The 21,138-nt window shown below is 48.0% G+C and overlaps 2 protein-coding genes and 2 non-coding genes across 4 annotated transcripts; 3 read left to right on the forward strand and 1 right to left on the reverse strand.

Annotated features, from left to right (window-relative positions):
* Nucleotides 1–745: 745 nt before the first annotated feature.
* RPS3 (ribosomal protein S3) lies at nt 746–5,313 on the forward strand. The gene is made up of 7 exons (XM_057750784.1): nt 746–835; nt 2,010–2,140; nt 2,393–2,486; nt 2,939–3,033; nt 3,999–4,186; nt 4,624–4,820; nt 5,239–5,313. The coding sequence occupies exons 1-6, from the start codon at nt 806–808 to the stop codon at nt 4,815–4,817; spliced, it is 732 nt and encodes a 243-aa protein (XP_057606767.1). The 5' UTR covers nt 746–805; the 3' UTR covers nt 4,818–4,820; nt 5,239–5,313.
* On the forward strand, nt 1,703–1,853 carry LOC130829537 (small nucleolar RNA SNORD15). Its single transcript, XR_009047564.1, has one exon. It is a non-coding gene; the product is annotated as a small nucleolar RNA SNORD15 (small nucleolar RNA).
* LOC130829536 (small nucleolar RNA SNORD15) lies at nt 4,369–4,510 on the forward strand. The gene has a single exon (XR_009047563.1). It is a non-coding gene; the product is annotated as a small nucleolar RNA SNORD15 (small nucleolar RNA).
* Nucleotides 5,314–12,329: 7,016 nt separating the features above from the next.
* On the reverse strand, nt 12,330–18,856 carry KLHL35 (kelch like family member 35). The gene is made up of 6 exons (XM_057750732.1): nt 17,970–18,856; nt 16,731–16,915; nt 16,138–16,256; nt 15,298–15,486; nt 13,575–13,763; nt 12,330–12,632 (listed from the first exon to the last, which is right to left on the reverse strand). Exons 1-6 carry the CDS (start codon nt 18,839–18,841, stop codon nt 12,444–12,446), a joined length of 1,743 nt encoding a protein of 580 aa, XP_057606715.1. The 5' UTR covers nt 18,842–18,856; the 3' UTR covers nt 12,330–12,443.
* Between the last annotated feature and the right edge of the window lie 2,282 nt (nt 18,857–21,138).

The raw sequence follows: 21,138 nt of genomic DNA on the forward strand, positions 1-21,138 counted from the left end.
ATGGATGTTAGCTGACCCTTTTGTGGTAATCATTTGATGATTACCACAAGCTATTTCATGATGTATATAAATCAAGCCATTATGTTGTATGCCTTAAACTTATATATTGAGGTATGTCAATTTTTTTCTCAATAAAGCTGGAAAAAAAAACTGTTGGTGAAGTGTTAAGGAGTGAAGTGTGCTGATGTCTGCAAGTAACTTAGAAATGCATCAATAGATGCATTGTTGGGTGGATAGAGGGATGGATAAATATGTGATAAAGCAAATATAGCAAAACTATTAATGGCAGTACCTAGGTGATACATGTATGGGTGTGCACTGTACAATTCTTCCAACTTCTCCGTATGCTTGAAATTTCTCATAATAAAATGTGAGAGGAAAGTTTTTTAATTGAAAAAGAATCGTGAACCAGTATTGTGCCTTCTCTTACAAGTTGTAACAGACCTTATGAAAGTGAGGTAGAGGTAAATGGGTTAACAACATAAAGGTCATAAAACAGCCCTTAGGGAAAAAAGCAGTCTTTAGAATACTTAATACATACTAGATATTATTATTATTAGCATTTGAAACAGAGGAAAGGGACACAGATTGGAAGAGATAGGCGGCTGAATGAATTTTATGGAGGGCTTTCAGCAGATTTTCATCACAGCGCAAAGTTTACCGCCTTTCCAATGTAAAAACTACATTTCCCATGAGCGCCTACATTCGTCGACGTCGCGCAGTTCTTTGTCGTCGCACAGCGCCCTTTATACGCATTTCCGCCCACTTGCTACTTCCTTTCTTTTCGGCGGCGCGCGGCGGCAAGATGGCGGTGCAGATTTCCAAGAAGAGGAAGGTGAGACCTCCGGGTCCGGGTTTCAGGGAACTGTGGCATCGCGCGGGTCAGGAGCTTTTCTGGGTGCCGTATCGAGACCCGAGACTTCCTGCCGTGCCTCGAGCAGCGGCTGACCCGCGTGGCATTCTCGTGGGCCGCGGATGGCGGTGGATTGAGCGCAGGCCCAAGCCGGGCGAGCTCAGTATGCCGGGGATGAGAGAGACGGATTTCTGCCGGTTCCTGGCGGAGAGCAGAGATGAGCATCGGGGGCCCTTCCTGTCTCGGAGAAGGCGCTTGTGAGCATTTTTTGGTCAATCAATAAAATCATTAAACGTGTGGTGTTTTGAGGGCATAAGCCATTCCCCTCATGTTACAGTGACTTTGGGAAAGTGAGGTAGCAGTGTATTTTGCTTTTTTACTAGTCGTGGCGGGGTGCCCTCAGTTGGGAAGGTTACTGAGAATTTTTTGTTCCATCTGGCGCTAAGGAAATGTCCTGGGTAAATAGAGGGAGGGGACCTGGGAAAAGCGCTTCCTCGAGTTTAACTTTTTGCTTTTCCATGGGAGACAGGTGTGTGAAGTCCATTTGCTTTGAGGCAGTTTGCCATTTTGTGTATACATAAGGTCGATGTTAAGGTGAAATCCGCATGCTTTCGTGAGTTAGGATTTGCCCACTTTGTGAAACACGTGGGGATAATAAACGTGACTGGGATTCTTCTGATGGGCTGGGTTGTGTTTACAGGTGAGACTGTTTAACTGCAGTTACTATCTGCTCTTTCTGCTGCTTGCAAAGATAGTGTTCCAGCTGTGCTGAATTAGTTCTAAATGTGCCATTTAAAATGAGCAGTTTTTTGTTTAACGTATGTACATATAAACGACAGTTTGAAAACCCTTCAATGAAGATAAGATGACGAGTCTGACCGGAGGTGTTCTCTTTGTCCGTGTGGCCCCTTACTCTGTGCTGCGTTCTGTGGCACAGTTTTAAGGGCCCTGGGTCAAAGTAACTTCCAAAAGATGACCTAGAGGCATTTGTCTGAGAAGGGTTGCTATGTTTCCTCTGGAACAAAGGTAAAATAATTGGCGATGGGTCATGTGTTGGAGGTGTTGCGTTTTGATGAGGGTCGCATTGGCTGCAAGGCTGGGCTAGAGAAAGTGAGCCTGCACCCGTGACCTAATTTTGAATTTACTTTTTGGTTAGTTTGTCGCTGATGGCATATTCAAAGCTGAACTGAACGAGTTTCTCACTCGGGAGCTGGCTGAAGATGGGTACTCTGGAGTTGAGGTCCGAGTTACACCAACCAGGACAGAAATCATTATCTTGGCCACCAGGTAAAAATTCATTTTTCTGGCTATCACCTATAATTATTCTGTAAACTTAGGGGGACAACCAATGAATTTAGTCTTAGTGAATGTAATTTTTTTTTAACTGTATTAAAAAAAGATCTAACTAGTTCTTGTCATCCAAAATTTATACTTGCTTGTGTCAGATGAATGAGATTTTACTACCACACATGCACAAGTTCTAAAATCACATCTGGAATTTCGTGAGAGCTGTGAATTGTCATTCTTTATTTTCCCCAGGACGCAGAATGTTCTAGGTGAGAAGGGCAGGAGAATCCGGGAATTGACTGCTGTGGTTCAGAAGAGATTTGGCTTCCCTGAGGGCAGTGTAGAGGTGAGTGATCCTGGCTTATGCCAGAGGTTACTGTAGGCCTAGAAATGGCTCTTTAGGATGGTACTTATGAAAACCCATGTTATCACTCTGAAAACTTACTTGTGATCAGCGAGTATTAGAAATGGATTGGTATTTTGTTGTTCTTTTAATAAGCAGTTAGCAGGATTTTACATTCATCTTGGGAATGGTAATGATACATATGAGGGGTTGGATGCCCCATCAGTCTCCTTGCTGTGGCTGTAGAAGGAGCTGGGGGTGGGAGGGCAATGAGGAGTGGTTCAGCCTGTTTCACTGAGTGTGTGTTAGGTGTCTGCATTAGAAGTGCTTTAGTACTTGGGTAGTACAGTGGTACATACAATGGTGTATGCTTGCATGATGGATGTGCTGGTTTTTAGTTGAAAAAAGTGGTGAAGGTAACACGTTTAAGGATGTGTCTTGTTTCCTTCTTAAAGCTTTACGCTGAAAAGGTGGCCACAAGAGGTCTGTGCGCCATTGCCCAGGCAGAGTCTCTGCGTTACAAACTCCTAGGAGGCCTTGCTGTGCGGAGGTAAGTGTCCTGAGATTTTTAATGGTTGTGTCCTTTTGTGGGTCAGAATATCAGCCATTTTGTTAATTTAGTAAATGAACCCTTATGTGATAGGCTTGGCTAGTCTCTGAGGGTTTTAACAATAAGACGTTGTCAATCCATGTCGTCACTGAACTGGCGGCCTAGCAAGAAAGACTAGTGAAGAATCAAGTTTTAAAGAGCGGTCACTGCTATAATGGAGAACTATTCTGGGTGTGCTTTGGGAGTAGAACAAAAATAGAATTGGGGGGGGGGGGGGCTTCTGTGGTTAGGGTTCTTGTTGAAGTCATTCGGATCCATTATGTGTTAACTCACTGGGCTAAGACTCATCCCTAAGGAGAGATCTTAAAATCTGGTCAGATCTCTGTGTGTGTAGATGGTAACATGAGGAATGAAGGACATGGGGTGATTAGATTGGCCCTGGAGCTGGGCCTACTGATAAGATTTCAGCTGGCAGTTCTTTGAGTGGTTCCACTGTTAATGGAATGCCACTGTAAATGGAATGCCTTGCCTGGGTGTGTAGAATTTGTTAATATCTAATGCAGAGCCCTGGGAGGTTTTCCAGTGGAGGGACACCACGAGAGCTGTGCTGTAGATAGGTTGACATGGTGGGTATGCTGTAGGCAAGAATGTGAAGAAGACTGCCCACCTGGTTTGAATGCCAGCTACACCTCTTAGAACAGAAGTTTGGTCCCTGGGCCAGCATCACTGCCATCACCTGAGGACTGGTTAGTAAAAATTCTCAGTCTCCAACCCAGGCTCACTGAATTGACAAGTGGGGGGGATGCAGCTCTTCAGCCTGTCTTCATAAGCCCTCCAGGTGAATTTTGCACACAAAACTTGAGTGGTTCATTTTAACCTTGAGGAGGTTTTTTTTTTTAAGCAGGGCGGGGTTGAGCAATCCTATCTGGTGATAACACAAATGGCTGTCTCTTGCACTCCCAAAGGGCCTGCTATGGTGTGCTGCGGTTCATCATGGAGAGTGGGGCCAAAGGCTGCGAAGTCGTGGTGTCTGGGAAACTCCGAGGACAGAGGGCTAAATCCATGAAGTTTGTGGATGGCCTGATGATCCACAGTGGGGACCCTGTTAACTACTATGTTGACACTGCTGTGCGCCACGTGCTGCTCAGACAGGGTGAGCAGCCAGGAGTGCTTGGGGCAAGGGGCTTCTTAAATGGGTAGACGTGGTTCTATATACACACCTCAGTGTTTGGGGAGTTTGTCTGGGAGTAGTGGAGCATTTTTGTACTCCTTGGGTTTATTGTTCAGCTTCATCGAAAAGAGCTGGTTTGCCCTTGTCTCAGCCACTGGTGTACCCTTCAGTGATGACACGATGACGAGTCAGAAAGGGCGCGTCCTGCTCTTGGTCCTTGTCAGTGCCACGTTCTGTGGTGCTGTGCTTGGGTTCCTTTTGCAAAAGTGTCCTCTTTGATTGATTAGAGGCATTTGTCTGAGAAGGGACCAGACCCAGGGGTGCTTGAATAACCTTTTTTTTTTTTTTCTGCCCTATTCTGTTGTGTAGTGGGGGGGATGATGGAACCATAGCTAGGTCTTAACTGTGGCATCTTCTAGGTGTGCTGGGCATCAAGGTAAAGATCATGCTGCCTTGGGACCCAACTGGTAAGATTGGCCCTAAGAAGCCCCTGCCTGATCACGTGAGCATTGTGGAACCCAAAGATGAAATACTGCCCACAACCCCCATCTCTGAACAGAAGGGTGGGAAGCCAGAGCCGCCTGCCATGCCCCAGCCGGTACCCACAGCATAATAGGTATGTCTGTAAGGGCCTCTTGGGGCAGAATAGGACCCTATTCCGTTGTCCTTGTTAATACATGTCCCATTCTGTGAGGGCACCTGGTGAATAAAAATTGAATTACACTTGCTTTACATGAGAGAACCATAGATTGGATCCAGGGACTCATTTAACCTGATACTCTGTTGGGAGGAGTGCTTGCCTTTGGTCTCTTTAAGAAGTTCCCACATTTGCTACTGTTTTAAATACGAGTTTTTCTTTATTGTCCTCCCTTAAAAATTTTCAAGGCACTTGCTCATAATTAGCTGTTCTTCAGCAGCCTCCTTAAAACAGTAACAACAAGGCTCTCCTGTGCCCCGCGCCTGTTGTGTTGTTTGAAACCTGATACTCAGCTGAATTTTCTGTACTTACTGCACTTTGTTTTATTTGGTTTCAGGGTCTCCTTGGCTGCTGGATCTGGAGTCTGGATGTTGCTCTATAAAGACCCGTAATAAAATCTTTTTAAAAGATACATGGCCTGACTATGCATCCAGTATTCAGACTGATGGTTGTGTCTCCCCGTGGGAGCATTGCTTGATAGATTTTTAGGGCTGCCTAGTTCACAGTGTTTCTGTGCTTTCCCTAAATCCTGTTGGTTTTGATTGTACTTGTGAGGAGAGGACCAGAGCAGGAAGACCCAAGCAGAAGTAACCAAAGAAATATCTTCTGGGGGAGTAAACCTGGTGATGGGGAAGGCTGATTGTTAGCAAGACAGCACCTTGGTTGACTCAATCTGGAGTGCAGGGTTAGAGGTTTAGTTTAGAAGGGTGTATTTAGGATGGTTTTCTGTGTTACACACTGAAAACACAATGACCATTATATTTTGGGTTATACTGTGCTCTAGGTGGTGTTCTTTTCTAGCTATATACGTTCTCATTTAATCCTCAACATCTCTAAAAGGGAATTCGATTGCGATGCTGATGAGGAGCCTGGTGCTCAGAAGTAAGTTTGCCTAAGCATCATAGAGCTATGATTAGAATCCACGGTTTTACGTACTGTTCTCTTAACCATTAAACTCTAGGAAAGCATAAAGAACATTTAAAATTGTCTACAGTTTCATCTGTGATGTTTTGAAGTATTTTCTACTGATATTTATTTATAAGAAATTGGGTGCTCTTCATTTATTCAGGTGAAACTAGTGAGGGACAGGCTGGCATAAAAATCCTACAAAATTACTTAGAGGTAGTGAATTATGTTGAGAGCATACTGACATGTGTGTGTGTGTCCCCTTTTAACAGAGCCTTGGATGTTTCTACTGTCTAGGCAGTAACATCTAATTGTTTTTGTCAGTGTTAATGGAATTGAGACCATGTCTCAGTAATAGAAATACTCCTCTAGAATTCTCCAACCACTGAACTAGCTAATGTGTTAGTGACCATATACTGTGTTCCAGGGAGTGGATTCATGTAAATGTTTTACCTCGTGACTAGGAACTAGAGCCTGAATACAAAAACATTCATTTCCCTGTGTTTCCCCTTTCCCTGGGGTGGTACATTTCCAGAAATGAGTCCCTTCTCAAGCCAGAGAAAGTGTTCTGGGGAGAGCTGAGAGAGGTGGTTACTGAAAATGTTAGTGTTTGAACTGAGCTAAGCTGGTTTATTCCTGTATCTATTTCTGGGCTTATGTAGTTCATTTATGAGGAGATTATTGGTAGTGAAACCATTTCAGTTAATTTGAGTCTGTGGAGTAGTGGTGTTGGAAACAGGTTAAGACAGTCCAGATCATCTAGGTTCTTAGTGTCTAGGGCTGACATTGCCTGTCAGTTTTTTGCATATTTGATCAGGTGATCTTTTAAACTTACTTTCCTTGTGAGTTTTCTGCAAACCTCAGTCCACTTAAAACTGGAGGTCGTCTGTGATTCAGATGCTGTTAACATCCCACCAGGTGGTGCTGTAACAGGAAAGGTGCACCGAAGTAGCAGCTTGGGGAGGAAGAAATAAATGCATTGAAGTAAAACATGTGCAGAAAAGTATGCAACTTATTTGAGTCTGGCACACCCTCCCATCTCCCCACCCCAGATCAGCTAATCTCCACTCCTAAGTGGGAAATGAGGCAGAGGCTGTGAGGGTGGAGGATGCCTTTCTCTGCCAAGCACTTTACAAAGGAGACTTAAGGGGTTGTGGGGAGAAACGGCTTTGCAATCAGAAATGTGGGTTTAAGTGCTGGCACCAGCACTGATTCACTGAGAGGATAACTTTGGACCTTTCTGATCCTCAGTTATCTCACAGGGCTGTTATGGGAGTTAGAAGAGATCTAAATGTTAATATGTTTCCCTAGTATCATTTATATTATCTGGAGATAGAACAGTTAGAAGCCCAAGCCTTCAGGTCAGGCTATATGGATTCAAAACCGGATCCATAAGTTCTAGCAGTGTGAGCATGGGCACGTCAGTTATATACCTGTGCCTCTGTTCACCTGTATGTTCTTAGCAGTGCATGACCCATAGCGAATGCTCAGTAATTGCTAGCTGTTATTAACTAACTACTTAGCATATCCTTTTGGAAATCACTAATAGCTAACTTCATGGTAATGGACTCTCACCCTAACTGCAAGAGCCCTGACCTAAGGGGCCATGCTTTCTGCTTCTACAGGGAAGTGGGCATAGCTGGGCAGGTATCACTAGCCCCGTTTTACAGGTGGTGAACGGCCTTTTTCTGTGCTAGTAATTGTTTCTGAGCTCCAGTGTGGCTGTGTATAAATGCAGCCATTATGTGTCAGTAAGGCCCGTCAGCATCAGACCAGGAAAACATTTAGGTATTGTTGATAGTCAGTATTTTCTATTTCAAAAGATAGTTTTTCTTACTATTTTCTTCCTCGGAGACGTGAGATTTTGACATTTATGAAATGGCAACTAAACAAGCTGTTTTCCTATTTGTTACTAATCAAAGCTACATTTATAACTTGATAAGCAGCAGCATGACCATGGTGAGGAGGTATACTTTTATATGCCCTGAGCCTGCTGTGACTGTCTCATTTAATCTTCCCCACATCCCTGTTGTGGGCAGATTCCATTACTAACTTCATTTTATAGCAGTGTTGATTAATCCACAGTATATCTTAGGCTTTGGAAAATATAGTTTGACCCTTAACAATGGGGGCATCAGGGGTGCAGACCCTAACAGTCAGCTCTCTATATGAGGACAGCTATGATGGATTCATCCTGCCCTCGCTGGCAAGCCATTGACTGCCCCCGTGATGAGCTTGCACCCGGCAGTCCTTTGTGGTGAACCAGAGGAGCTGGAGCCATTAAATCCAAAATTACCTAGAGAGGGTAGGGCTCCCATGACCTTTAGGAATCTACTTCACAGAGGGAGGGGAAGGCGGAGCATAGGTACGGCAGTGGGGTCACTTTACCATCAGGGAGGGGGACCAGAGGAGATGGATCTTTTACTCACTGACTTTACCCTTAATATACCAGGAAAAATAGCCATCACTATTTACCATCTGGGCCCATAGACACCCCCTTTTATATTTTAAGTCCCTTTACAGGTAACTTACAGAAGTAAGGATAAAGGGATAGTGAAAGCTTTATTATAAATTTTAACAAGTATCCAAAAGTATTAAAAATTTAGCAAGTATTAACAGAGTAACTGAACATACTAAAAATGTTGGATTGTAAACTTCAAATGGTTGAATATTATGGTATGTGACTTGTATCTCAGTAGAGCTGTCATACATACACATACGTGTGTGTGTATATACATGTACACGCATGTGTGAATTAAAACAGCAAACTGCATTTTCCTTGTCTAGGATGCATATATACCCCAAATGAGCAATGTTATTTGAATGCGATGAAATGCTCATCAGTTGCCATGAAGTGAAGGTATTCATCTTGTAACTTCTGGTTCCAGATTTCAGATACATCTCTAATGAGCTCTAGCTTCTGGAGCTTTTTTGGTTTTGTTTTGCACTTTGTGTCAGCATGCAGTGCTTTAAAAAATTTTGGTTGCTCGTAATTTTGTTGAAGAGAGGACAGCCCTTTTCTTTGCTTCATAATTTTAAAACATTTTCACTTTTAGATTTATAAAGGTTCAATTCAAATAACCAATTCAGTGAATTTTTTAAATTTCTACAGCCTTTATTTCCCTTCACTCACCTTTATGTACAACTGCCTTCAGCTTGTCTCTACTTATGACCTGTAACAAACTACCAAGTAAATTTGGGGGCATAGGCATCGCAAAAGATATATACTGTCACATCTTTGAGCAAAATGGGATAGTGCAGGTTTTTGTCATAAAAAATTGTGTGATGAACTCTTTTTTCCTTTTGAACAACTTAATAGAATACAGCCGTCCCCCCTTATTCGCAGTGAATATGTTCCAAGACCTCAGGGAATGCCTGAAACCACAAATAGTAGGGCGCTCTACATATACTATGTTTTTTCCTATACTGATGGGTGGGTAGCATATACAGCATGGATGTATTTTAGATTTATAAAAGAATCCAACAAGTCCATATAGTGATTGCAGAACAAAGTTTTATTCTGTTATGTAAGAAGTAAAATTCTTGTTCTTTGAAAGCCTACTAAATACTAAGAAAGAATTACAGTCATAAAATATCAATCTTTACAAATAGAACTACTCAAAAGAGAAAAATTAAATTTAAGGACTTCCCTGGTGGTGCAGTGGTTAAGTATCTGCCTGCCAGTGCAGGGGACAAGAGTTTATCCCTGGTCCGGGAAGATACCACATGCCAAGGAGCAGCTAAGCCCATGTGCTACAACTACTGAGCCTGTGCTCTAGAGCCCGTGAGCCACAGTGATTGCAGCCTGTGCACCTAGAGCCCATGCTCCATAGCAAGAGAAGCCACTGCACTGAAAAGCCTGTGCACCGCAGCAAAGAGTAGCCCCTGCTCACCGCAGCTAGAGAAAACCTGCGCACAGCAATGAAGGCCCAGCACAGCCAATAAATTAATTTTTAAAAAAAATTAAATTTGGGTCCAATGGCTTCTGATTGCATACCAAGAGTGAAGTTTGTTCTCAGCTGGGGAGAGGATGGCAAACCCATGTGTGGCTAAGGGGTCATGGACTTGTCTGGCTTCCCTCTGAACTGAATGGTAACAGTTCACATTCAGTAGGCAGCCCAGTGGGTGGAGCCAGAGAGCAGTGTACTAGGAGCCAGGGTATCCTCTCTGTATGGTCTCTAACCAGTAATCCTAGAAAATTAGGACATACGGCTGTCACCTTTTGCTTGTGTTCCTCTGAGCCTCACTCACTAGGGACAAGCACCATGTCTCTCCTCATCAAGTCAGAAGCCCAGAAGGTCAGGGACAATATCCTATCAGGCCGGAGCTTCCCACGGCAGAAATGATGTATCTTTTCTAAACAACTGTGCTGCACCCCACACCATTTTCTCACATTAGCAGAGGCTGCATGGAGAAAGCAGACTTTGGAGATAGCTGGACCCGAGTTGGAATCCTGGCTGTGCCACCACTCACCAGCCCTGTGACCTTAGTAAGCGAGTCACTTCACAACTTTTGAGTCTTTCCTCGTTTGTAAGGGGGGGAAGGGGAGCAGTTGTACCTACCTCACAGGTATTATGAGATAGAAATCCAGGAAACCTTGATTTAAGGTATTCAGTGGAAGGCACTGGAGGACACAGATAAAGCTGACACCTTTCCTGCCTCAAGAGGCATTGTATGGGTGTGTCAGGAGAGACCAGAGATGTCACACAAAGGCCTGGTCCTATGTCAGGTGATAGGAGGAGGGCTGATAAGGAAAGGGCACAAGGAGGGAGTAATCAGCTCTGGGGTGGAAGTTGTCAGGTCTGCTCAGGCAGACAGCAGGAAAGGGCATTGACACTTGCATGAGCGAGCAGTGGGCCACAGTGGCCATCGTGGGGGAAACTGGGCAATCTGCCTGGCTACACAGAAGTGCTCAGCCTGGGTAAGATGCCCATGTCTCCGAGGAGAGATTGCCCTGGATTTGCCCCTACCTTTTCCACTCTGGCTTTCACCTGGGTAGGCAAGCAATACAGCACCTTTGCTTTGTCCTGGATGTTATCCATGGGGTAGGAGCAGGCAGGCTCTGAGGCTGGGCCTCTATCCCACTCTCCTCCCCCTCTGCCATTATCAGCTGTGTCCAGATGGTCACAGGCTCCCTAATCTGGGATAATCGGTGGGTAGGAGCTCAGCTGGGACCCAGGCCTTTGTGCTGGACTGTGATGGGCCAGCCCCAGCTGGAGAGATCCCGAAGACAAGGCCCTGGGGCTTTGGAAGATGGGGAGCGGCATGGGGCTGGCCCTGTGCTGGAGGGGCTGGAGGAGCAGATGATAGCTCTTCAAAAGGCAATCTGAGTGCAAATAAGGGGAGCCCCAGATGGGGCCTGGCCAGCTCCTCTGAGCCTTGGAAACAGGCACAGAACCTGAACCACTGCGGCTTGCTTCATAGCATTTGTGGTGTTGGTCTTTTGTTCCCTTTCTCCTCCACTGAGTTCACCCCCGCTGGCCCAGCAGTTTTATGTTGCTGTCCTTGAGCCCCAGGCCAACCCAGGTGCTGATAATGGCATCAGGAGCTTGTGCCCCCTGAGGGTGTTGGGGATCTCATATATCCAGGTGTGGAGCTGGGCTCATTGGTGTCTAAAGAGGCCTGTGGCTCTGGTGCCCACTACCCTGGACTTCCAGTTTGCTGCGAGCCTTGACCCCCAAGGCTGCTCAGGGCTCTGCAACTGCCCTGTTTTGTTTCAGCTTCTTTCATGAGTGGGGGAGCCCCACCTTGGCCCAGGCTTCTAGCAGTGATCCTGGTTTGTCATCCTGGTTTTAAGAGTCTGAATCCAAAAGCTTGAGTGTCTGTCTTCCTTATGCTTTACAATTCTGTTTCTGGTCCTCAGGCATGTTTGCTTACTTAGAAGCCTATGCCTCATTTTAGTTGTCTCGCTTTTAATTTTATCTATCATTGCTAGGTGTTTGAATTGGAGAGGGTGATGTAGAAAGGGAGAACCATCCTGACCAGAAGTACCTCATAGATTCTGCAGCTTCATGAAATCTATAAGTCATAGATTCTGCCTCTTGATAAGTATGTGGCCTTGGGTGAGTCTCCTTATATTTTAAAATCAGTTGCTTCTCTGTAAAGTACAGATATTAGTAACTAGCTCAGTAAAAGTTTTTTTTTTTAAGTGCTAATAATCTGAAATTTAAGAATAGTGACTATTCCTGGGAGTAATGTGGGAAGGGAATGGGTTTGGAAATAGACATAGGGGTCTACAAAGGCATTTCTTAAGCTAGTGATCTATTCCTTAACCTAGGTCGTGGGAACACAGATATTTATTTTATTATAATTCTTAAATTGTACAAAATATTTCTTATTTTTATGCATGAAGTATTTCATAATTTTTTAAAATGTCCACACTGCTGTTATGAAGGTAAATAAGGTAACCTATGAAGGTGCTTTGTAAAGAGGCAAAGTAGGGAGCAGATATTGAGCATTACTTCTCCAGGCAAAGGAGGCTTGAGCTGGAACACAGACCTGACCTTTGAAGGAGGTTTTATTTCTACAAGAAAAAGGGCAGTAAGTTAAGAGGCTGTTTACATGGAAGTGCCATGAGGGGAGCAGTGGTGAGCCTGAGTTCTCCCTCCCCTCCCCACCTCCTGGTTCAAGTATGAATCACCTGCCCAGGCTCTGGACGATGGTGACGCAGCCATGGGAGCTGGTGCAGCGCTGCAGGGATGGCTGGGCCTCCACCTGCCCACTGCTGGGGTCAAAGGTGAAGACCCTGTCGGTGCTTTCCCCATGATTATCCCGCCCGCCAAGGATGTGGACTTTCCCATCACACACAGTCAGGCCACAGCTTTCCTGCGTGGACAAACAGAAAGATAATTAGCTATGGAGTTCAACCCGGGCCTCCTTCTGTCCCTAGCTGGCCAGGCCAGACAGCAAAACCTTGACCCACAGAATATGAGCAGTCTGGAAGGTAGAGAGGTAGGAATTGGATGGACCTGACTTCAAGGTCTGGCTTGACCCTTATAAATGAATGGCCTTAGACAAGTCACTTCACCTCTCTGGGCCTCAGTTTCCTCATCTGCAAAGTAAGAATAATAATAGTACTTTCTTCGTAAGGTTCCCTTAACAGTTAATGAGATTAGCATGTAAAGCATTTTACATAGTACCTGGAATATAGTAAGCACTCCAATAACAGTAATTACCACCACCACCATCTTAGGATCTCGGACTCAGAGAAGCCACAAATCTCAAGCTCTTAGAATCACAGGAAGTCAGAACTGGTGGGGACCACCAATTCATCCACAACCCTATATAGTCTCTCTGGAGCTTTGGAGAGGGAACAGAACAGTGTGGGGAGGCAAGGATTGCAGGGGCAAATTGTCCAGGGCCCAGACCTCCCTTCTCTGATATCACTGGGGCAAGGGAACTTAGCAAGTGCCCTCTCAACTCTCCCCCCTCCCCCCACAACAAGCTACCAGCTGGTGGCCTACAGAACAGGAGAGACTGCAGGGTCATTGGGACCAAGCCCCCCATCCAGAGCTACAGCACTTGGGACTGAGGTTCCAGGTTCTGCCTTACTGGTGGCCTCAACTTAAGGCCAGTCTCCTTATCTTTGAAGCCCAAGGCTAATTACCATTGTGGGGACAAAGCTAGAGGTAAAGCTGTGGGGTAAAAGCGCCTAGCATGGAGTCAGACACAAGACTCACTATCTCTGAGATCCAGATCCTTAGAAGTGGGTTTTTACTCTCCTAAATGGAACCAGTGCCAGGGCTGTGCCCAAGACCCTCCACTTACCACCGGGCTGGGGAGGACAGCTGCCTCCCCCCAGACATCCATGCCAGGGTTGTAGGTGAAGATTTTGCTCATGAGGCCCCCAACCACATAGATTGTGTCCTCCAGGGAGACAGCCTCGAGACACCTCTGTGAAAAGGGTGCTGGTGACCGCAGGCTCCACTGGTCCTCCTTGGGGTCAAAGCACTGCACCTGAGGAGCAGGAGGAGTGGCAGTGCTGAAGCTTCACTCCTCAGTTTCCCTGCTGCCCACACTTCTCACCTCTCTGGGTTGCCGAGGGGGCTTATTTAACACATTTGCCTGTCTCTACCCTGAAGTGGAGGGGGAAACCCCCCTGCTCAGCAGGATTTCACGTTCCAGCTCCTCCCCCTGGACTCCCATTGTCAAAAGCCCCCATTGGGGCTTCCTAGGTGGCACAGTGGTTAAGAATCCGCCTGCCAATGCAGAGGACACGGGTTTGATCCCTGCTCCAGGAAGATCCCACATGCCGTGGAGCAACTAAGCCCATGCGCCAAAAAAAAAAGTCTCCACATCTTTCAAGGTCCAGGAAGAGGTCTGTATCCCAGGAGGTGGAGGTACTGTCTGCATTAGTGCTGTGGAGGTTTCTCAGAGCAGGTCCCCCATGGAGATGCATTCCTGGCTGCATATACTGTCAACCTCTTCCCCCTTCCTGGTGTGCTGAGGTCATGACAAGATTCCAGCTGGGCTGTCTTGCAGCCCCCATTCCTATAGCTGTCCACAGGCCTTCTAGGGCACAGGTGTTTGCAACGCCTTCTACAATTTTCTTCTACCTGTACTTGTTTGCTCAGTTTACTCCCTCTTTCCTCAGTTGTTTCCTTGGAAACTCACACAAGAAGGTGCTAAAGGGCAGTCCCCCAGGCCAGCCCAGGAAGGTGTGCTGGGAGTGGAGTGGAAACAAGGAGGGTGAGAGATCCTAGTTTTGCAGAGTCAGATCTCAGGACCACATGCCTGTGAGCTGCCACAATGAAGATCAGTTTTTATTCACAAAAAGTCTAAATGTACAACAATAGAAACTTTGGTAGACTATGATTCATCCACTCAGTAGGCTATTACGCAGACATTGAAATAATGGCAGTGAAGAGTTTCTAAGCATGTAGAAAGTGCTTATACTTCGAAGAAAAAGCAGAATACAAAATTTTACTAACAGAACATAAAACTAAAATAGAAAAGCAAAAGTTCAGAGAAAGCCTAGAAGGCAATGCACCAAATATTAATAGAAGTAGTTATCCTTAGGTGGTGAGATTATGGATTTTTTTTCTATTTCTGTGTGCTAAATTTTCAATAATGAGTGTAATTTTTTTGTCTTTTTGCCACACCGCATGGCACATGGGATCTTAGTTCCCTAACCAGATATTGAACCCATGCCCCCTGCAGTGGAAGCCTGGAGTCTTAACCACTGGACCGCCAGGGAAGTCCCAAGTGTATTATATTTTTGAATGGAGGAAAAGCATTTTCACTAATCCCACCCTTGCCCCCACTTAATTTTTAAAAACCATGAAACCCATATGGCACCGGCCCAAACATTCAGGTCCAGACCTACTATGTGACCTTTGGGTCATCTCTCTGGATTCATTTCCTTGCCTGAAACGTGGGGATGACTCCTCAGTGCTGTCGATGAGGTTAAGTGATAAAATGGACGAGGACATGAAAGACCCAGCTCCAAGCCTGGCACACAGCCGGCTTCCAGTGCACTCTCCCGGCCCACCTTGTTGGTGCTGATGCCGTCCTGCCCGGCGCCCCCGATCACGTAGAGCCGGCCCGCGCAAGGTGCGACAGCGGCTGAGCTCACCGCCTCGGGGAGCGGGGCCGCGGCCGCCCAGGTGTTGGAGAAGGGGTCGTAGCGCTCCATGCTGCGCAGGCGCCGCAGGCCATCGTAGCCGCCCACCGCGAACAGCTGTGGATAAGGGGCGTCGCCAAGAGTCAGGGCTGTCTGCATCTCCGCCCCACAGCCTCTGGCTGGGTGTAGAGAAACTACCTCACCTGGGGTGCATCTCAGCTCCTGGCTCCCCCGCCCCCCCCTCCCGATTACTGAACCTCCCTTAGCAGATTTTCCTATACTAACGGGATGATACTGGTTTGTAGGATGGGTACTGAATGCAGATTAGATCTGTAAAATAACTGACACCAAGTTGATGAGTAATAAAAATAGCTAGTAATTTCTTAAGGGTTTACCACTTCACTTAAATGATCCTAAGAAGCACTTTTCTTTGCACTTCTGAATTTGGGATGTAGCTTACAAAGATAATTGGCAGCTTTTTTTTTCCTTTTTTTTTTTTTTAGTCTTAGTGGCAGAGTCAAGATTCAAACCTAGGCTCTTTGGTCCCAGAGCACACACTCTTGACCACCTGACTACTAGGCTGCACCATTACAGTAATTACTATCACCATTAGCATTAGCATCATTATGCAGTTTGGGGCAAGTCCTTTTTCTTTTGGGGGGCCTCAGATCATTTCTTATGAAGAGAGGATCGTAGAGGGCCTTCCTCCCGGGGAAGTCCATAGATATCTACCTTGGGCCCAGGGCAGCAGCTGCTGGGTATCCCTACCTGCCCCTGCATGACCGCCATCTTGTGCCTCCACCTGCCCTTGTGCAGCAAGGCCACCTTGATCCAAGTGTGCAGATGGGAGCTAAACATCCACACATCACGACTGTTGATGTGGCCTCCTAGGGAGAGAGAAGCAGCTGTTTTCCCCGGGCCCTCTTACTATCCCTAAGGCACTCCAGGGGAGCAGGGACTATGTTTTATTCTCTGAGTCTCTAGGGCCCAAATCTCAGGGAGGGCACAGTCCATTGGTATCAAACCGATCTTTGCCATTGTCGAGACAACGGGGAAATTCTTAATCTACCTATAAAATTGGGTTGTGGTGGAAATTAAATAATGTAAGCTGCTTAGCATAATGCACAGCACATGGTAGGCTAGATAAAGAGAAGTGATTAATACTAATCTGAATTGAAGTAAATATTGCTGAATAAAGGGTGGAGTAACACCAGTGATTGGCTCTGCAGTACCACTCAGCCAATAACTGTAGGCTATCAGGACCGATCTGCTGCTCTATCTTGGTTGGAGGGAAAAACAGGGCGGTGCGCGGGAAGTGATGAGCCAATCCTGTGGGACTCTGGCTATGGCCCCACCCTCACCAGAGACGTAGATGTCGTTGCGGAGAGTACAGGTCGCGAACTCTGAGCGCGCGTAGCCAGGCAAGCTGGGCAGTGGGGTCCAGCGCCGGCTGTCTGGATGGTAGGCGTCGGCGAAGGGCAGCTTCAGGAGCCCCTTGCGGTCACAGCCGCCGATGACCACGATCACTTCAGCTAGGTCCATGTATCTGGCGTGGGGACAAGCCCAATGCCGGTTAACCCACACACAAGTTTCAGCCCTCTTTCACCCCCTTATCGACTGCACTGTATGGTCCTGCTGCCCTTCTATGCCCTTCTGCTGCCCATCCTCCACATGCTGGACTCTGCCACTTTCAGCCTCCCCTCTGGCTATTGAGGGGAAGAGGGTCCCTACCACATTCTACTCACCTCTAAGTTACAGGAAAAGAATCTTTACAGAGCCCTTACCTAGAAAAATCACCTTGTTTAATCCTGACTTTGGCATGCCGAGTCATGTAGCTGTAAGTGACAGAGCCGGAATTCAAGCCCAAGTTGCTGTGTCACTAACTCATTCTCTTCACCCTTTTCTGACCTCCATCGTGGACTAATTTTGCCGTGTCCCTCCTCCTATAACCATCTCTTAAACTCATCCGCTAATCACTAAATCCATTGAACCAGGCTACACACCCTTTCAGCAAAGCATTCTCCCCTCCCACTGACCCCTCAGACTTGTGACCCTACCAGAATTTCCACACCCTTTAGCCAATTCCTAATTCCTTTGACAAATATTGAACATCTTTTTGTACCAGGCCCTGAGCTTACTGTTGTAGATAGTGATGTGTAAGACACAGCCTGTCCCTTATTCCTGTGAGGGTGACAGACCATCTTGACTACTCCACCCAGTCTTCTGGTCTGGTGTTCCAGGGGTTGGAGTAAGCCTTTTTCTTTTTTTTTCCCTCAAGTCCTCTTTATACCCCTTACTAGACCACTCTCCTTGAGGGTAAAGGGTGTTTCTAAATCACTCCTGAGACAGAATGTGCACGAGATGTGAGAGCTCTGCATTTCCCCCATTGGACTGTTAACTCTTCAAGGACCCAGCACCAAGCCTATGAAATGTCTGTTGAATGTATGACTGAATCTCATTAAAGAGGCAGAATCGAGGGATGGGATTAAAGGATGATGGAGGATTGAGTGAGCGGTTGAAGAACACGGGAATAACGCAGGGAATAACGCAGGACAGGAGCCAAGGGCTGCGGGGAGGGTGGGAGGGGAGGAGAGGGGTACCTCCGAGGCCGGGCCCGCGGTGTGCCGGCCTCGCAGCCCAGGATGAAGCAAGCACGGGCCTCTAGCAGCAGTGGGCGGCACTCGCCGCAGGCCTGCAACAACTCATCAGCCTCCACCTTCTCCAGGAAGTAGGCGGGCGCTAGCAGGGGCAGGCGCACGTGCTCCAGCAAGCGTCGCAGCTGTCCGCGGCGGGCCGGCGGGTCGTGGCGCACCCAGCGCATGGCTGCCTCGAACACGGCCTCCTCGTGCGCCACGCCTAGCGCCGGGTCGGCCAGCAGCGCTGCCACCTCGTCGGACGTCAGCTCCAAGAAGTCGGCTTGGCGCGCCACCTCGGTGAAGGCCTGGCGCAGCACGCGGCCGCAACTCTCGGCCAGAGAGGCGAGGGAGAAGGCGGCGGCCACGCGGCGCAGCGCCAGGCTGTTCGCGGCGCGCAGGCGACCCTGGAGGAAGCGCGCGCAGGCCTCGCGCAGGCCCGCCACGCCCAGCCGCTCGGCCAGCGCCAGCACCGCGGCCGCCTCGTCCTCGGCGCGCAGCCGCACCCCCGCGCCATACACGTAGTCGAGCACCACGGCCAGCGCCGTCGCCACCGCTGTTCCGGCTGGGCCCGGCGCCTCGGGTATCACCGGCACCACGGCTAGTCCACGCTCTGGCCGCCCGGCCGCGAACAGGCTGCGAAAGTAGGCGCTGCCCGCGCTAAGCGCAGCGCGGTGGCACGGGAAGTCGCGGCCACCGGCACGCAGCACCACGTCGGTGAGGGTTCCGCTCCGCCTGTACGCGTTCAGGGTCTGCAGGACGCGCTGCGCGTGGCAGGACCCCGCGCACGGCGCCTCAGAGCCCCGCTCCGACTCCTCCGGCATCGGGCCCTCCAGCATCCTGCCGGACAGAGAACACAGATATCGTCGTGGGCAAATCCACCTGGCTGGGGCCCGGTTAGACGGCAGGAGGCTTCTCACCCGCCATTCCTTCCGTTGGTTCACTAGTTTGCTCAGGCAGGCGCGCATGATCTTAACTAGTGTGCTTTCATTCATGCAACCACTCTTCCTTCCACCCATCGAGATTCCTGATGGCCTCGATGAGCTAGTTTCTGCCAATCCAAAGGGCTAGAACCGTGTCTTAGCTGTACCACCTCCTCCACCGCTTACCCACTTCAGCCATATCGCTGTTTCTGTTCTTCAAACTCAGCTTTTTCCTATCAGTATTGGCAGGAGAGAGATGGCATGCTCTCAAATGGGGTAATTTAAGGAGATTCTAATAAAGGAAGGATTTACAAAAACAGTGTTTTGGGACTCCCAAAAGGGATAGAGCAGTGCCACGTGGCTACCAACAGCAGGGAGACTTTACCTCTCCAAGGTCTAAAGGCAGAAGGCTAGGAGGTTATTGGAACCAGCACAAAATTTCTGTTTAAGGAGGGCCCTCTGACAGCAGCTGTAACCTTTGGTCAAGGAATTCAGGTGACCCCACAGAGAGCCAGTATGTGTGGGGTATAAATCTACCCCTGTCTCCTCACCCCGACCACTCTCCTTGGGATCTCCTGTAGGTGCTCCCCATTGGCCCACACCCTGGTTATTCTATTTAATATCTGCCCCTCTCCCAAGAGTACGGGATCTGGCCCATAGCAGGTGCTCAGTTAGTGCCTGTTCAAGGTGGAGTGAATATATTAAGCTAGTATTTACTGAGAGCCTTTTTTGTGCCAGTCCGTGAACAAAACATAGTCCCTGCCCTCCTGGAGCTCACAGCATGTTGGGGTCCCATGGGGACGTACAGAGCGTTAGGGGAGCTCAGAAGGGGCCCTGAACCCAGCTGGAAGGGGGTCAGGGAAGGCATCCCTGAGGGGAGACTGAGAAGGATAGGTAGAATGAGCCAGGGGAAGGGAAGGGAGTGGATGGAGGACGTCTGAGCGGATAGAAGAACCTGTGCAAAGGCCAGAGGGAAAGAGGGCATACGGTTAGAGCCCAGGCTGAGAGGGAAGTTGACCCTCTTTCTAGTCATTTCTCTGTTCTCAAGGAAGCCTGTGGGGAGGTGGAAAGAGCTGGCTCTAGGGACTGATCAAGGTGCTCATCCTGCCTCTGCCCCTGACTCGCTGTGTGACCTGCTTAGGTTACTCCCCTTAAGGTTCCTCATCTAAAATGGGGTCATAATGCCTTTCTCACGCGGTTGTTGTGACTTGGTGACTATTAAATGGAATGTACAAAAAGTACAGACTCAACAAATGTTTCCTTACATGTTTTTACCCAAGAAGAGGGGAGCACACCACATGTGTTAGTTGCTTTTATGTACCTAATTTCATTTGATCCTCACAAACCTGAAAAGTTTCTTTAGACTCCTTCCCCTCTTCTTTTTAAAGTTTGTCGTGAGGAAACAATCACATAGATGGAAGCTGCCCTTTAGAGGTTGCTGTGAGGATCCAAGGAGGGGTGTTTGTGAAAGCATTCTATAGCCTGAAGGGCTGTAATGGATTGGTTATGATTTGGTCATTATGAACATACAGCTTGTGTTTGCATACCTCCAGGGACAGGAAGCTCATTCCTTTATGTGGCAACTGACTCTAGGGGAGCAGATCTCTGTTCTTTGCTCCTTGCCTCTCCCTCCATTCTCTTGATCCTAGCTGCTCTCCCTCCTCTGAGACTGCTTTGCCTTGGAGGTCAGATCTTGCCCAGTAGTCTGACTAGTCTGGCTTTCACTGCTCATGCCCAGGCCGTCCAGGGTGGTGGATCCCCTGTCTTAGCATCAAAGGAAATGAGCTCCCTGGTGAGCAGGGTCCCAGGAAGTTAACTACTTTGCCCAAGTAGAGGGGCTGGGCCCTGAACCTACCTGACTCTAGGCTCTGCATTCCTAGTGAGTGGCTCAGCCACACTTGCCAAGGTTGGGGTGTGTCCCAAGGAGCAGCCCAGGACCACTGGAAGGCGTTGAGGGGGTCATGGGAGCACGATGCCCTCATTCTGTTCTCCACTGGCTGAGAAGGCAGCCACCCTGAGCTGAGATTCAGGAGGGCAGGTCTCATCAGTGTCAGGAGGGACTTCTCTCTGCAGAGATGTTCTGGCACAAGGGGCTACCAGGGGAGAGGGAGGGAGTCCCCTCCTGGGAAGTGCACCAGTACCTTTTCATTCATTCTCCTGCTGTCTACTGCACTGGGCACTGTGGGCACACTAGAACGTCAGACCCAGTTTCC

This window comes from Hippopotamus amphibius, chromosome 9, assembly GCF_030028045.1.
Source record: "Hippopotamus amphibius kiboko isolate mHipAmp2 chromosome 9, mHipAmp2.hap2, whole genome shotgun sequence".
In the NCBI taxonomy this organism is placed as follows: domain Eukaryota; kingdom Metazoa; phylum Chordata; class Mammalia; order Artiodactyla; family Hippopotamidae; genus Hippopotamus; species Hippopotamus amphibius.

Coding starts and splice junctions, on each gene's coding strand:
- RPS3 (XM_057750784.1), top strand. CDS start 806: ATGGCGGTGCAGATTTCCAAGAAGAGGAAG. Junction 2,487..2,938: donor TCCCTGAGGGCAGTGTAGAG/GTGAGTGATCCT, acceptor TCCTTCTTAAAG/CTTTACGCTGAAAAGGTGGC. Junction 3,034..3,998: donor GGAGGCCTTGCTGTGCGGAG/GTAAGTGTCCTG, acceptor GCACTCCCAAAG/GGCCTGCTATGGTGTGCTGC.
- KLHL35 (XM_057750732.1), bottom strand. CDS start 18,841: ATGCTGGAGGGCCCGATGCCGGAGGAGTCGGAGCGGGGCTCTGAGGCG. Junction 15,487..16,137: donor TGGCGGTCATGCAGGGGCAG/GTAGGGATACCC, acceptor CCTTATCCACAG/CTGTTCGCGGTGGGCGGCTA. Junction 12,633..13,574: donor CTGTCCTCCCCAGCCCGGTG/GTAAGTGGAGGG, acceptor TTGTCCACGCAG/GAAAGCTGTGGCCTGACTGT.